Below are 17,000 nucleotides of genomic sequence, written 5' to 3' on the forward strand. Positions count from 1 at the left end.
CAGCTAAAAAGTGGAAACAACCCAAGTGTCCATCAGCTAATGAACGAGTAAAGAAAAGGCAGTACGTCCATATGATGGGATTTTATTTGCCATGAAAAGGAATGAAGTACTGATCATGGCATGACATGGATGAGCCTTGAAACATACTAAGTGAAAAAAGCCAAACACAAAAGGCCACACACTGTATGATTCCATTTATAGGAATTGTACAGAATAGGCAGATCTAGAGAGACAAGAAGTGGCTTAGTGGTGGCCTAGAGCTCAGGGTAGGAAATGGGGGGATGATTGCTAACGGGCTCAGTGTTTCTTTTATGGAGTGATGAGAACGTTCTAGAATTGTGGTGATGGTTGTTCAACTCAGAATCTACTAAAAACCATTGACTTGCACACTTTAAATGGGCGAATTACATAGCAGGTGAATTATATCTCAATAAAAGTGTTCCCAAAAGAAAGAACTACATGAACTAAGATTGCAAGTAGGTGGAATCAATCACGATGAAAGCAAACATCATTGACTTAAACAACAGAGAGAGAAAAATGATTTAAAAAAAAAAAGTCAACCGAACCAGTCAACCAAACTAAACAGTTACGTGATGAATGTGGTTTACGTTTTGGCACAAAAGCCCTCCTCTCTTTCGGGGTAGATAGCAAACAGTTCTTGGACTGGCTGCCGCCCACAGATCACACTTGGAGTAGCACTAACACAGACAAATGAGTCCTTACAGGGTCTGAGAGAGATGAGCGTGGGGGTAAGGACAGCTAAGGGAGGCCTCATTGAAAATGAAAGATTTGCTCAAGTCGCTGACATTTGCTTCTGAGCACTGGATCTTTCTGTGTATGGTTGCGAACCATTTGGAAACACATCCCTAATTTTCTTTTTCTTCTTTCCCAGAGACTCCAAGTGTGACTGTGATCCAGCTGGCATCTCGGGGCCCTGTGACACGGGCCGCTGTGTCTGCAAGCCAGCTGTCACTGGAGAGCGCTGTGATAGGTCTGTGTGAACTGCGGCCCTCCAGACATAGCAGGGAGAGCCTCTTGGCAACTAGCGTGAGAAGCCATTCTCTGAGGGCAATTATAGAAAAGGGACACTTACCAAATGTTGATGACCTCCTTCCTGCCCGCTGTCCTCAAAAACTAGGCTTGGGAAAAAAATACAGCTGAGCCCCCAAATCTCACTGGATTCTGTGCTTTTGCTGTGGCCACTTCTCTGTCTCTAGTAGTACGGTAGAGACACGGGGCCCCAGGGAGTCCCCTCCCAGGCGCTCCCATACAAAGTGGTGTGCTATAATGAGGTCACATGACCCAGCTTGCTCCCAGGAAAGGCCTGACCTAATTGAACATGTTGGGAAAATTCTAGTAAGAGGGAACCTCACAGCATATAGCCACATTTAACCGTCACGTGCAGAAAAGGAACCGCCCAGGGATGGCATGGTTATTGCATGCACACACACGAACAGGGGAAGGTGTAAGAGCGATTTGGGCTCCATGCCATGTTGGGGCAGGTGGCCCAGTGAGGAGAGATCCACCCTCAGCTGTGGCTGCAGGACATTCCTTAAGTACAAACTGCTCAGACTGAAAACTCTGCCCTCCCCTGAGATGGTTGAGAGCACAGAGCTGTGAGTTTGGCCCCAAAGGTAAAGGCTCCTTCCTCATTTCCTTGCAAGTAAGAAAGCAGTTTTTGGGCACCCTGCCAATCGCTTCCACCTGGGCACAGGACATTCCGCACACATTCTGCGCGCGCGCTTCCAGGGGGTTCTTTGCTGCTGAGGTGGGGGTGGGGAAACATAGCTGAAGGGTTAAAAAAGGAGTCACTGTTTGAAAACATTTTCAATTTCAAAATATAACGTAGACATAGCAAGCCACATGAAACAAATGTTGTCAGCACCACCGATTATATGAAATGAAGACCTTCGCTAAAAAAGCTGCCATCCCAACACCAACCTCCTCCCTCCTTCCTAGAAGCGACCACTATTCTAACTTCTGTGGTAATTGCTTCCTGACTTTTCTTCCTAATGTATTATGCACGTGCATCCCTGGGCGCTATTGTTATAGTTTTGCCTGGTTCCCTTCACTTTCCTCCCTTCCTCTGCCCTCCCCTCCTTTCCTAGGTCAGGCCCTCTCCACCCTTTGGGGGGAGCCCTCCTCCCTTCTTCCCTCCCTCCCTCCTTTCATGCCTTTCTTCCCTCCTTCTTTGTTTTTTAATCTCTTTTAATCTCTAGGTTTCCTCCATAGAAACCGTAATGACTTTTTTTCAACCCTTGTCCTGTACAACATAAAAACCATGCTTATTTATGTCCAGCTGTTCTCTGAAGCATAACAGCTAATTGCTTTTGTGTGATTTTGCACATACTCCTGACACATGGGCCAGTGGGTTAGATTACATGATTTAGATGCAGATGTACCCTTGTTTGAATCTTGCCTCAGCCACTTGCCAGCTGAATGGCCTCGAACAAGCTGCTTAATCTCTCTGGGCTTGGCCTCTTCATCTAAGAAACTTGGAAGTAACAATTCCTATCTCATAGGGTGGTAGTGAGGATTAAATGAGAGAGTACCTATAGGTGCCTGGCCTATCATAAGTGCTAAATAAATGATACTTGAAACTATCATTATTTCATGTAGAAGGACGTAGTTAACTTGAACAGAGAAAAATCAATTGGTCGCCAGCTTCCCCTGCCCTCTTCTCTGTGACCCCAACATCTGGGACTTGTCTGGCAGCTGTCATCTGCAGAGAAGCCACTGGTGGGCTGGAGATGGGAGAAGAGGTAGAACGACAGCCTACACTTTGCTTTTGTAGAGAGCCACTAACCACCCTTTGTCATATCCTCAACTGGCCCTGCCCCTGGGGCCGGAGCCCAGGTACAAGGGGCAGGGATGGTGGGCAGCAACTAGTGTCTGGGGAGGGGTCATTACAGCTGAGTGCTAGGCTGGAGCATTTGTTTCCTTTGCTGGCCCCCACCTGCCACCTGTTAGCCCCCACGAAGCCCTTGCTCAGAACAGGGCTAGTTCTGCATGTCCCTGCTCCACCCAGCCCTGTCTTACCCAGATGACCTCCACTCAATCCCTTACCAAGGTTCAAACGTGATTCTGCTCTACCAAAGGGAAAGGGAGCCCACGTTCTCTTTGCTCGCTCACTGGGTGGGGGGGCTGTGATTGTCCCCCAGGTGGTCTGGGATGAGGGTGTATGTGCAACTTAGTATTGCCCACCTCTGGGAATGAATAGGTCCAGGTGGGAGAGAGGAGATCAGTGATCGTATTCTCCATATGGAATAAGAAATAACCTATAATATTGTCCGACTTCTAAAATGCCCCTGCAGGTGTCGAGCAGGTTACTACCACCTGGATGGGGGAAACCCTGAGGGCTGTACCCAGTGTTTTTGCTACGGGCATTCAGCCAGCTGCCACAGCTCGGGGGAATACAGTGTCCATAAAATCACCTCTGACTTCCATCAAGGTAAAGTGTTCTGTTTTCTAGAATTTTGTTGTTGACATTGTACAGGGCTCTGCTTACAGATAACCCCCTCAGCGTGTATGGGATGGGATCCACAAGTCTCCTGTAGCAATTCTCTTCTAGCTTTTAATGTACGTTGTTTTGACAGGGCCATAAGGCAGACCCGGTGTCTTGAAAAAAGTGGAGCTGAACGTTTCGCTCATCCCAGTGTATAAATAATTTAAAAGAATAACTAAAAAAAGACCAGGCTTTCCTCTCCCTGCATTTCCCATACTCAGCTGTGTCAAAACCACATAGAATCACAGATTAGGAGTTTATGAGCGTTTTCCTGGAACGCACATTCACTAATAACACTGTTCTCACATACATTAAATGAATTAATTTCTGTGAAATGCGTTAACCAAGCGACAAAGCACCCTAAAAGTATGGGAGACTGAGATGATTCAAACTCTGAGTTTCTCTTTAAACAAGCTGGACCCTCTTATCTCACTAAGGGCCAGACCCGGTTTATATAAATAAAATAAAAAATCCAAATGACTCTTTACAAGAGTCAAAACAGCTGTGGTGTGGGAGCGGGTAGAGTTGAGACCCAAACAGAGAGGTGTGTGGGGAGTTCTGAGGACCGTACATGAGTGTGGAAATAGTAAGAAAACCCCACTTGGTCTTCACTGCTAGGATTTTTTTGGCAAGCAAGTCTTGCCTTGTTTATCTCAATAGATGGTTTATCTGAATGCAGAGTGGTTTCGTTTGTGTTCCAGATGTGGATGGCTGGAAGGCTATCCAAAGAAATGGGTCTCCTGCAAAGCTCGATTGGTCACCGCGCCATCGGGATGTGTTCAGCTCAGCGCGACGATCAGACCCTGTCTATTTTGTAGCCCCTGGTATGTATGTGTGATATTCTTCCTAGAGACGCCAACTTATGAGATCAGGAAGTCAGGATAGAAAGATGGACTTGGTGAATATGGAAACTGTATCACTGAGTGTTCATGGCAGCAGGGTCTCCAGAGGACACTTGGGGCTTCAGCCCAATTTGACAAAGTTGTGGCCCAATAGAGCAGAATTGGGTGTCCAGGTGGTCAGACCTGGGGTGAGGTTCCTACTTGAATCCAATGGGAAGTTTCTAAATTTCCACCAAGATGAGATAGAAGGACGATGGTTAAATCTGTGGGTCTATTAAGAATAAGATGAAAAAGCAAAACCGAGGCATTTCTCAAAGCTTTAACCACTGGTAAATTTAAAAAAATATGCGTTAGTGAGTGATATAGAAAAGCTGGATGGGAAGTTCTGGCTAGAATTCTAACCCGAGTTCATGTCTTCAGCTGACATGGGATTCCTGGGTGGGTTGCCCTCTTAACCTTTCCAAACCTCAGTTCTCTGAGCTGTGAAATGGGAATAATAACGCCTACCTCCAAGATCATTGCCATCAAATGTGATGATGCTTGTTGAAATCATCCTGTAAGCTCTAAAGCTTTCTGTAACAAATGGCACTATTGCCGATACGCCTGGGATCTCTACATATTGGTCTGTCATAGGGCCGTACTATGAATCCTCTAATAGATGGAATTGTCTCATAATGAGCTCCTTTTACTATTTCAGTAACTAACCCTCCTTTGTAGCCAATAGCATTATGGCCATATCCAGTGCCACCAACTGGCTCTTCGAGAACGGTGCTTTGGGGCAGCAGGGGGTGGGCAATCCAGGACTCCCGGACAGAAATCGCCAGCCTCAGTGCACACTCGCTCATTTGTTTGCTTTTCCAGTTTCACAATGGCTCTTCATCTTTTCAAATTTTATTTTACAGCCAAATTTCTTGGGAATCAACAGGTGAGCTATGGGCAAAGCCTGTCTTTTGACTACCGTGTGGACAGGAGAGGCAGGCACCCATCTACCCACGACGTGATCCTGGAAGGTGCTGGTCTACGGGTCACAGCTCCCTTGATCCCACTTGGCAAGACACTGCCTTGTGGGCTCACCAAGACTTACACATTCAGGTAAAAAGAGAGACTATACTGTGGTTGAAGTCTGGTTCCTTTGTTCACTCATCCTGCCGTCATTCATGATGTCTACGTGCTGTTCTGAGCATCTTTTATGGAACAGTCATGGTGCTGTGTACTGGACAGGACATGAGTCCTGCCCTCAAGCCCCTGACAGGCTAGCAGGAGAGAAAAGTAAACAGGTGAGGACCGTGTAGCTTGTAAGGGACGAAAGAGACTAGGTGGACACAAGTGTTTGGAACACACGTAGGCACCACTCACCCACGTTGGTGTGATGGTGGAAAACTTGCCAAGAAGAGGTGATGAGTGAAGAGCAGCAGCTCTCTCAAGAAAGAAAAGGGGGAAAGGTTAACAAGGCAGAGGAAATATCCTGCTTGAGGAAGTTCTGTGATGTAGGACATTCCTGGTGGTTAAGCATGAGAGAAGCATGGAGTGGGGGAGAGGAATACAGCGAGAAGTGAGGTCATGGACGCCCCATGTGTGTCTAAGGAGAGTGCACCTTTTTCTGTAGAATGGGAGTTTTGAATAGTGGGTACAGGGAGGTCTGGGACGGGGGCTGTGCCTTCTAAGTGCTCAGTCCTAATGAGCAGCTTGGAAATCAAAATGAAGAAACATAGTCTTTGTCCTCCAAGAGCTCTTGGTCTAGTAGAATCTATAACATGTCAGAAAGCAAACCTAACACAGTACCATAGCTGCTTTGGTGGTGTGTATGTTCGTGGAGACTTGGGAGGAGAGGAAAGAGTGCCAAGTTCTGCCTGGAGGGCTCAGGGAAAGCCTCAGAGAGGAGGCAGCATGCGGGCTGAGAACAGAAAGAAGCACCAGGCTTTCCTAGGGACAAAATCAGGACAATCTGTACATGTGAATATATATGGGGATGTGGAAAGGTGTAATGCAGGGGGAACTGGCAAGCGATATGTATGGATATTACACAGCACGTGTAGGGGACACGGACAGATTAGGTTAAAAAGCCTGGAAAGGGCCCGCCACGGTGGGCCTTGTATGTCATACCAAGGCGCTGAGATCTTGTGCATGCTGCAAGACGATGGAAAGCTATTGAGAAATTGGAGGTGGAGAAGCAGCATGATGGGGCCGGAGGCTGGGGCACATGCCATGAGGAGGATAGTGTGGGTAGGGTCCTTAATGGGACCATCAGAACACATTCTCAGTGCTTTAAGCGAGGCTTGTTGGAGGCTAACCCAGGGCAGAGGTCCGGGGAGTAGAGTTAGAAGACCCACAGCACATACCGTGTGTACTTGAATAACCCAGTACAACTTATTTCAGTGATACACCCACCTGCGATACCTGTTTCCACTTTCTCAGCTTGGCGCACGTACTCTTTGAGATTCAGCTTAGAGGTTCTTTCTTTGTGTTAGCTTTCTCAGAATCCCAGGTGGAATTACAGTCACCTGGTGAGCTCCTGTGGCATCCTGTGCATGCATATACCACAACTCACTGAGTTGTATCATCATTATTTGTTTACCGACTCCCCTCCCTGGACGTTGGTTGCTACACCCTCGTTGTCTTTGCATCTTTCATCCCAATACAGCTTCTGGCCCAAACCAAATACACAGTAAACTGTTGTTTAATGAATCAGCGAATGAAACAAAAGGGTTAGGGCTGTTCCTGGAAGAGGTATTCCAGGAAAAAATTCAAACCACATACAAAACAATAGTGCAGGGGCTGCTGGTGGAATGCAGTGAGGCACAGTGATACCAAATGAAGGCGGATTAGATGTGAACAATGGAGAAGATGGACACTGACTTTCGAAAAGGGAAATGTGCTCAGAGAACAAATCACGTAAACAGCAAAACCACAAATGAATGGTGACTCTGGAAGACGAGAGCTTCCTGAACTCAGAGAGGTTTCTAATATTAGGTTTTGCATGACCAAGAATAGAAAGTGGTCTCCGAGGACTTGGAGCAACGCTGGATGCCACAACCCCTGGAGCTCGGGCTCCCACACTGGGATGTCCTCCATCACGTCCTGCGGGGCGTGTGGTCCCCGGGGAGTGAGAAAGCTCCACGTTCATGGCTACTGGTCCTTCAGTCCCCTCTAAGCAGGACTGCAAAGGGGCATGCTTGGTATTGGGTATACAAATGGTAAGATTTTCAAAGAGTTCATTTTTTAGCTTTTGCTTTACAATCACGCAGATTAAATGAACATCCAAGCAGTCACTGGAGCCCCCAGTTGAGTTACTTTGAGTACCGAAGGTTGCTAAGGAACCTTACCGCCCTGCGGATCCGAGCTACCTATGGAGAATACAGTAAGTGACTAGGAGAAATGAATTTCTCTCTTCTCAGGTTTTGGTTCAATTTGCTGCAGCTTTCTAAGGTGCAGCTATCCCAACAAGTAGATAAATTACTGATGGCTTGGATGTAGAGTCTCTGATCGGGTCTAAACTTTTACATTCTAGAAGAAGTTATTAAAAAGGAATGTTTCTCTACAAAGAGGTCAGCACCCATGAGGAATGAATGATGCTACCTTGCTAAAATACTCTCCGGATTTAGATAAAAGCTGATTATTTGAAAAAGATAACCTATCTGCAACCAGTGGGCACTTTCCCTTAGCTAGCAAATGGGGTTGCCGACACAGCCCTCTTTATTCCTTGAGTAGCTTTTCTTTGGGGATTACGCCCCATGCTACCAAGTTTGGATCTTAGCCTGTATTCTGTTGACTCCTTTTGTTGAACTTCACAGGCTGGGTCCTCCTAATCCCGGGTGAAATGGTTTAAGTGAGAATTCCTTCAGCTTTTTAGCAGCGATGTAAAAAGAAAGCATGGCTGGCACACACCGTTTCCATGTCACTAATGCAGTGACTCAAGGGGGAAGTAGAAAAGGTGTTTCCTCACAGCTTGCGGAATCTTTACTTTGTGACAGGCACATTATAACATATGCATTGTGTCACTTAATGTTCACAACCAGCCTGGGAGGTAGACCCCAGTGTTACTGCTCTTCTGCCGTTGAGGAAACACCATTGTGCAGAGGTTATGTGACTTGCACAATTCACACAGCTAGTGAGGGTGGAGCCAGAATTTAAACTGATTTTGGTGACATCAAAGCCTGTGCATCCCGTCACAATGGACCCCTGTACCTCTACGCATGGCTTTGTGAGGGAACACCACCTGTCTTTGATAGTTAAGAAAAATAAAATCCAAAGAGAGACCTGATTTAGACTTTTCGACCTCGCCCCTTGCTCCTCTGAACCTGTTCCCTCTATTGCAGGCACTGGGTACCTTGACAACGTGACCCTGATTTCAGCCCGCCCCGTCTCTGGAGCCCCAGCGCCCTGGGTCGAACAATGTGTCTGTCCTGCTGGGTACAAGGGGCAGTTCTGCCAGGATTGTGCTTCTGGCTACAAAAGAGATTCAGCCAGACTGGGGCCTTTTGGCACCTGTGTTCCATGTAACTGCCAAGGGGGAGGCACCTGCGATCCAGATACAGGTAAGTGACATGACACCTGGACCAGGTGGCTGGGGGTGCAGCCAGGTGACGGGGGTCTCCCGTGGAAGAGACAGAGCTGTATAAGAAAGACGGTCCCTGCACTCATTTCAGAGATGGGAAAGGATTAAGGCAAAGGAGGGCTGGAGTCAGGGAAGATGGGCACGGTGCTATATTACACTCGATCCTTTTCATTATGGAGATGCCACAAGGTTGTGGGAAAGGTGCTAGGTTACAGGAAATGGCTGTCATGGTTCAGTGCTGGGTGGGGGAGCTGGTGTCCAGTTGCAAGAATTATATGGGGAGATCAAAGGCAGTGTCCGGGCCTGGATGAATGTGCTGACAAATGGTGTCAGGCCGTGGGGGCAGGGGAGCCAGGGTTAAGCTATGGGTAGTAAAGGAAGTGTATGTCTACTTAGCATGGGAGAGTGAGGGTGAGAGTCAGGTTCCTGGCCATGTTTAGAGTTGGTACGAGGGCAAAGGTGAATGCCAGTACTCACACACTTTGAAGAAAGCTTCAGAGAGGAAGGCTTTGAGTTACCAAGCTCTGACCCCCACACGTCATCCATTTTACAGGAAGTGGAGAGTTTTCCTCTGCTCATTTCTCTGTCCCTCCCTCCGTTCTTCCTCTGCCTCCCAGGAGATTGTTACTCAGGGGATGAAAACCCTGACATCGAGTGTGCCGACTGCCCCATTGGTTTCTACAATGATCCGCACGACCCCCGCAGCTGCAAGCAATGTCCCTGTCGCAATGGGTTCAGCTGCTCTGTGATGCCCGAGACAGAGGACGTGGTGTGCAATAACTGCCCCCTCGGCATCACAGGTGAGGCCAGCGCCTGCATCACCCTGTCCTCATGCCCTGAATTTGAGTACCTAGCTTCTGTTCCAAGGAATTTGCCAGGGAATTACAAGTACTTGGGGGTTAATCTAAGTGGGCTCATTCTAAAGCTAAGGCTATTCTGATGCCCGAGGGGTGAAGTGGATGAGGAAGGGCAGAGAGCACGGGGAAGACACATCTAAAGCTGTTTTAGAAGGTTTGGGATTAGGAGATGAAGTTTTCAGACAAAATACACAGTTTAACTCAGGTTTTAAAAATGAACCAAGGTCAAGAAGGAAACCTTAGTGACTTTTTACATGTCCCACGTCTCTGCTGGTCAGTCTGAAAGAAGCTTCATTCCTCAGCAGCAGCCTTGGGCATTTGCCAAGGCTGACTTTTTCCCCAACCATCTCATTGAGTGGCAGGAAGCCTCCGCATGGCACTGCTGTGACCCCGTGGGGACAAAAGCCACCCACCCCCTTGCCCTGGGTGCCGGCTCCTGAGGCGATGGTTCTGGGGTCCAGGTGGGAAACCCCTCTAGGTGGCCACATCTCGGCGGTCTGGGCTCGTTGCCCATAGGTGACCACGGGGCTTGTTCATTTGTGCCTCCAGGTGCCCGCTGCGAGCTCTGTGCCGATGGCTACTTTGGGGACCCCTTTGGGGAGTGGGGCCCAGTGAGGCCATGTCAGCCCTGTCAGTGCAACAACAATGTGGACCCCAGAGCTCCCGGGAACTGTGACCACCTGACGGGCAGATGTCTCAAGTGCATCCACAACACAGCCGGGTTTCACTGTGACCAATGCAAAGTGGGCTACTTTGGGGACCCCTTGGCTCCCAATCCAGTGGACAAGTGTCGAGGTAGGATGGTGTGCCAGACAGGTTGGTCAGGGTGTGTGTGTGTGTGTGTGTGTGTGTACATAAGCGTGCAGGTGTGTCCATGTGTAAGAACGTACAACAGCAGTTAATATCCTAATGCTACTTTGGTTTCTCTTACCAGCTGGCCCATGAACAGCCCAGACCTTTCACGTGTCAAAGGCCCTAAGACCAGTTTCCCCGGTAGCAGGGCTGGAAGGCAGAGCTGGAGGACGTAGAATGGGTTAAAGCTGGGTGGGAGAAGTGAAAAAGGTCAGGTTTACCTTCGTAAGTGGAAGAGGAGATAAAATGCAGCCACATCCTCTGCCTGTCCCAAGGCTGGTTGGCAAGGAAGTGGCGCCACACCTGTTACAGGAGAGTAATAAATGACTTGAAACGAAGCCTGAACAAACTGAGGTGGGGAGGGGAGCGGGCTGTAAAGCAGTTTAAGAGACCCTCTCAGGAAGTCAGTGTGATTGATGTATGGAAAGCTAACAGAAAGTCTCTTAAAGAGACTCGGCTTCAAAGCAGCGGCTGTCGTGGCACATTCCTCGGGCTGCTTCCGATCAAAGCATGAATGTACAGAGAGGTCCTCTCAGACTTTCTTTCAAACCTCTGCACAGGTTACATTCAAGAGGCAAGTTTATTTCTAGGGAGCTCACCTGCCCCACAGACAAACCCCTTATTCACAAAGGTTCCCAACCAGCCTGCTGCCCAGAACTCAGCTTGTTTATTATAAGGTCCAGAGTGGCTCTAGGGACCCAGATTGGAGGAGCCCTGGCCCCCTACGAGGTCTGTGCAGGGAGCCCAGAGCCTTGTACTCACACCAGAGTCGCCACCCCGGGAAATGCCTGAGGATATCTACGCAACCTGGGGCTTCTGCCCAGGGGCATGAATCTCCCCTGCCCTGACCCCAACCTGTGGGTTTGCTGTGATGTGCTTTGAAAGTACCCGACATAGGAAGAGCCCACACAACACTGTAGTGCTGAGTTCAAGTCCAGTTTTGTAACATTCCTATTGTGCTATGCTGATGTACCAATTAATCTCTCTGAGCTGCAGTGTCCTCATTGGATGAATAACATTTAACTCAAAGTGGCTGCAAAGATAACACAGCATATGAGAAACTATGAATTCCAGCTACTGGATACTGTTAATAGAGATTTCACTGGCTGGTACAGACCACACATTTATTTCTTCACTCAAGTGTCAGTATCACACAGGTACCCCGTGTGAAGCTCCATACTGAGGTTATAATGATGAATAAGTCAGTCCCAGCTCCCAAAGAGCTCACATGCTCATAAGGAAGACACACAAATGGGTGAGCAAATGACGACAGTACACTTACAAATGTGATCACATTACTCTGCATTGAACGTTTTGTGAGCACCAAAGATAGAGCAATCCAGAGGATTCCTGAAACTCCGTTCGAGCAATGTCTCACCCACTGTTGTATCCTCAGCTCCTAGAACATAATGTGGCACGTAGTAGGTGCTCAACCAATTTGACTGAATGAATAAAGGCATTGCTTTCGCACTGTATTTCCTACCTCAAAGGCAGCAGGGCAGAAGGAGAAGAGCATTGGTTCTTTCAAAGTTCTCGTTCCCGCTGGCCATTTACTTGCTCTGTGACCTTGGAGAAGTTACTTAACCTCTCTGAGCTCATCTTCCTCATCTGCAAAATAGAGGGAGAGGTCCACATCTGGCACATAATAGGCCCAGAAGAAATGGTATTCACCTTGTGAGCAAAGCCAGAGTGCCTGCTGACTAGCCGACAGGCTTCCAATTTAACAGGAGGGTAAAAATAAGTGCCACCCAGAAGGATGGAAGGTTGTAATATTTCTTTATCCACACACACACACACACACACACTCACACACCAAACAAGCTTGTCAGATGAATCCTAAAACCAATATGTATCAAGAATGTGCTTGGAGACCTAGGCAAGAGATGAATCTAACACAATATGAATAATCAACGACACAGTATGAATGCTGCCTTGAGCGTCTCCCTTTTATTTTGCTACGCCTCCAGTTCCTGGAATTAGCTTGACGTGAACGTTTCCTATTTGTCCGTCTTTTGTCTCTAGCTTGCAACTGTAACCCAGTGGGCTCCGAGCCTGTGGAGTGTCGCAGTGATGGCAGCTGCGTTTGCAAGCCAGGATTTGGTGGCCTCAACTGTGAGCACGCAGCATTAACCAGCTGTCCCGCTTGCTATGATCAAGTGAAGATTCAGGTGTGTGCTAACCAACCCTCACCCCCACGAGTAAAATATTTCAGTATCTACTAGGTGGTTCTATCAGATCTAGGACCTTCCTAGTCTCCTGGGGATGGGGGTGAGGCTGACTATTTTTTTCTTTAAAAATTGCTCTATTTAAACAATTCTGTATCACAGTAATAATACTTCAGATTTATGTTCTGATATATACAATTTTCAAAACCCCCTTTGCAGAGATTGTCTCCTTTGGTACTCATGCTAACTTAGTCAAGTTGGGGAGGAAAAAAGCATTCTGACCTCAGTTTCCGCTGAGCAAACAAAGTCTCAGAAGATTTGCAATATTTCAAGTCACATGGCCAGGTGGAACCGAGACTCCCCGCCACGTCCCCTGACTCTGAGTTTGGAGCTCTTTCCACTATAATATACCACTTTCTAGGATGTTTTTCCAAGCGATGTTATTGTGCAACGAATGAAAAAAACATAAACATACAAAAGATGGGAGTAGTCCAGCCGGTGTCAAGGCTAGTGAAACAGGAATGGCCTCTGGAAATTTCTCATTCAGATTCCAGAGAAGAATGAAATTGATGTCAATTATTCAATATCACTTTGCTGGGGTGAGGTGTGAGGAGAAGAAAGAGTCCAGACAGAACCCCAAACGTAGGACAAACGCAACCTATTTTTAAAATGTATCTATTTAACCAGCCCTCTATGGCACTTCCTTTGTTTGAAGCGCTGTTCTAAGCACTATACAAACATTAACTCACTTAGTCCAAGTCATAGCTCCTGAGATATTATCATTATCCCCAGCTTACGGATTTGAAAAATGTCATGCCCAAGGTCACACAGCTAGTCGTGCTGGGATTCAAACTCAGAGAGGCTAGACTCTGGAGTCTGAACTCTGACCACCATGACATGCCAAGCATGTCTGGGCTTTTAGCCGTTATCCCCAGGAACCTGGTATTCAGCCATCATCTGTTCTGTGCGGTTTCAGATGGGTCCGTTTGTGCAGCAGCTCCGGAGCCTGGAGGACCTGATTTCGAAGGCTCAGGATGGTGGTGCAGGAGTACCGAACACAGAGCTGGAAGGCAGGATGCAGCGGGCCGAGCAGGCTCTGCAGGACATTCTGCGAGAAGCCCAGATCTCAGAAGGTGATGAAGGCCAATCTCCCTTCAGACGGAAGAGAATTCATAGTCCTAGAAAGCACTGCTATACTAGCTCATGGACTTTTCTGTGGGTGTCGGTTCAGCAGGTGTCTCTGCCCAGCCCTTGCAGAAGGGGAAGGACTCTCTGTGACTTTCTCCTGGAACCTGGATGGTGGCGATAAAAAAGCAGTGGCATGAATTCATTTATTGGGTTTCTATTATTTTGACATAAGCCAATCAAATTCACTTTTTCAGCCCTCTATGATGTTTGATCACTTTATACTGACTTCGAAAGATCTTATTTTCCCTTTTTCTTGTTGGTGTTCAGGTGCTATGAGATCACTCAATCTCCAGTTGGCCAAGGCAAGGAACCAAGAGAATAGCTACCGGAACCGCCTGGATGACCTCAAGATAACGGTGGAGCGAATTCAGGCCCTGGGTGGTCAGTATCAGAACCGAGTTCAGGACGCTCGCAGGCTCATCACGCAGATGCGCCTGAGCTTGGAGGAAAGCCAGTCTTCCCTACGCAACACGGTAGGTGGGGCTGGGTTAGGGTCTGAGACTTAGAGCTGTATTGGGAGACCCACGTGTAGACATCACTGGCTGTTTCTCAGGTTTTCTGGTTCACCTGGCAGATAGTTCAACTTTTCTCCCTTGACACAGTCATGACTCATTTTGTGTTCTTTAGCTTCCTGCAGTTTCCCACTTGACTGCTTTATGTTCTTCTCCCTAATTCATTTCTTGCTCACCGTATCCTCATCTTGACCCTGTCTCTTCTCCCTATTTCTGCATATCTTCTAGCTTGTTAGCTCCCAGAGAACAGAATTTAATTCTGTTCGTATTTACACTCTCAGCCCATAGCACAGTGTGTGGCTGTGATAAATGTTTGCTGTGTGAATGAATGAATAAACGAACAAATGAAAAGAAAAGAAGGAATAAAGGAAGGGAGGAAGGAAGGAAGGAAGGAAGGAAGGAAGGAAGGAAGGAAGGAAGGAAGGAAGGAAGAAAGGAAGGAAGGAAGGAAGGAAGGAAGACATCATTCTGAAAGTGGGGGAAAAAATTGTTGCCAGTATGATTTTCTTAATGATGTAGTTTGTAGTGTGGTAGGAGGGAGAAATTTGAATGAGCACTCTTCTTTTTTTGAATAAAGAAGGCAAAGGTAACAATAATGTAAATGGGGAGGCGGGAGATGAATAAAGGGAATTAGAAGATAATCAGATATTATGCTGAGGAAATTATTTAAAAAATAATATGCATTGATTTTGTTCTTATGTTTATTGTAGAAAATAAATAAAAAATCCCCTATAATCCCATTACTAAGAAATAATCACCATTGAAACTTGGTTTATATTCTACTGGACTTTCAATACATACCGTGTTTCCCCGAAAATAAGACCTAGCTGGACCATCAACGCTAATGCGTCTTCTGGAGCAAAACTTAATATAAGACCTGGTCTTATATTATATTATATTATATTATATTATATTATATTATATAAGACCCAGTCTTATTTTACTATAAGACCTTTATAGTCTTATTATACTATATTAATGTTTGCTCCAAAAGACGCATTACTGTTGATGGTCTGGCTAGGTGTTATTTTTGGGGAAACACAATATGAAAATATAAACACGTATGTATTTTTACTGCATCTGTGTCTATAGACAGACTTTTTGGAACATGGATCTCTACTTTATTCTTTTTTAGATCTTATTGGGGAACTGGAACAGGACTTTATTGGGGAACAGTGTGTACTTCCAGGACTTTTTTTCCAAGTCAAGTTGTTGTCCTTTCAATCTTAGTTGTGGAGGGTGCCGTTCAGCTTCAAGTTGTTGTCCTTTCAGTCTTAGTTGTGGAGGGCGCAGCTCAGCTCCAGGTCCAGTTGTCGTTGGCTCGTTGCAGGGGGTGCAGCCCACCATCCCTTGCGGGAGTCGAGGAATTGAACTGGCAACCTTGTGGTTGAGAGCCCACTGGCCCATGTGGGAATCGAACCGGCAGCCTTCAGAGTTAGGAGCATGGAGTTCTAACCGCCTGCGCCACCAGGCCGGCCCCTCTACTTTATTCTTGTCTATACTTCTTTTTATTGTAACCGTCCTGGTGACTCAGGACTCCATGTGTCAGGGTGTAGAATGCTGTGTGGCTAGTGACAAGCGGTTCTGACAGGACAGACGCAGAGCCTGCTGAGCCTCCAGGGACAAGTGCAAAGCCTTAATCCATTTTCCTTTTTCACAGAACATCCCTCCCTCTGAGCACTACGTGGGGCCAAATGGCTTTAAAAGTCTGGCTCAGGAGGCCATGCGATTGGCAGACAGGTGAGCACTACTGGAGGGCCCTCCCACTTCACATCACTTCTGCAAGGCCAGACTTGAATAGCACTGCAGGGGTTCAGGCCCTCAGCTGCATAGTCATCAGCTCCAGGCTCCTCTGCAGCCATCCCTCTCTCAAAGCCATTTCTTAACCACTTGGCTTTTAGCGTATGTAGGTGGCCACTGGGCACGGTCATTTGGCAGGAGCTGGGGGACCAGGGTGTTCCTTTCCCAGATTTCTTTATGACTCATAGTATGGCTTTGGTGTATGTCAGATGTGATTCCTTGGGCCCCATGAAATGAATCAGCCCTTGGAAAAGAACACTCTGCAGCTTTGAGGGACTCCCAGGTCCCACACCGAGCCTGAGAACAAGTAGCAACGAGTCTTTGGTAGCCTATGGAGCCAAGTCTGCAGAGGGGACTTCCTCCTGAAAACTGGCTCTGCGAGGCCTGACAACAGGTAGCTCCGTAGTCCTTGCCTGACTGTAAATCCTACTGTGTTGAAGAAATTTGCTTGGAGCCCAGGACCCAGCAGGTTAGCAGGCTCTGTTAATCCCAGATGGAATTCAGTCAGCCAAAGGGGACTGGCTTGTGTTTTTGTAGCATGGACTGGCTCCTGAGCTTGTTTTTATCATTTTCTAGAACCAGGACAAACTTTTATAAACAGGCTTTGTCGCCACACCCTTCCCCCCCCCCCCCCCCCAGGGGTAGGCCCAGTTTAGAGTTGCAGCAAAAGTGAGGAGGGGGCTGGATCCCGCATGAAATAAGACCTCGGTTTTTGTTTTCCTGA

General features: G+C 47.3%; 1 protein-coding gene across 2 annotated transcripts in view; it reads left to right on the forward strand.

The window, feature by feature from the left end:
* LAMC2 (laminin subunit gamma 2) overlaps positions 1-17,000 on the forward strand; it is a 53,557-nt gene that overhangs the window by 26,399 nt on the left and 10,158 nt on the right. For both annotated transcript variants that reach the window (XM_074322075.2, XM_088801629.1), the window contains 12 exons: positions 893-991; positions 3,315-3,451; positions 4,207-4,329; positions 5,250-5,439; positions 7,593-7,705; positions 8,664-8,882; positions 9,520-9,702; positions 10,309-10,554; positions 12,634-12,779; positions 13,753-13,909; positions 14,232-14,437; positions 16,137-16,216. In XM_074322075.2, the coding sequence (XP_074178176.2) occupies positions 893-991; positions 3,315-3,451; positions 4,207-4,329; positions 5,250-5,439; positions 7,593-7,705; positions 8,664-8,882; positions 9,520-9,702; positions 10,309-10,554; positions 12,634-12,779; positions 13,753-13,909; positions 14,232-14,437; positions 16,137-16,216 (1,899 nt within the window). The remainder of the gene's footprint in view (positions 1-892; positions 992-3,314; positions 3,452-4,206; positions 4,330-5,249; positions 5,440-7,592; positions 7,706-8,663; positions 8,883-9,519; positions 9,703-10,308; positions 10,555-12,633; positions 12,780-13,752; positions 13,910-14,231; positions 14,438-16,136; positions 16,217-17,000) is intronic.

Source organism: Rhinolophus sinicus, chromosome 11 (assembly GCF_057876585.1).
Source record: "Rhinolophus sinicus isolate RSI-liver-muscle chromosome 11, RSI-T2T, whole genome shotgun sequence".
NCBI lineage: Eukaryota > Metazoa > Chordata > Mammalia > Chiroptera > Rhinolophidae > Rhinolophus > Rhinolophus sinicus.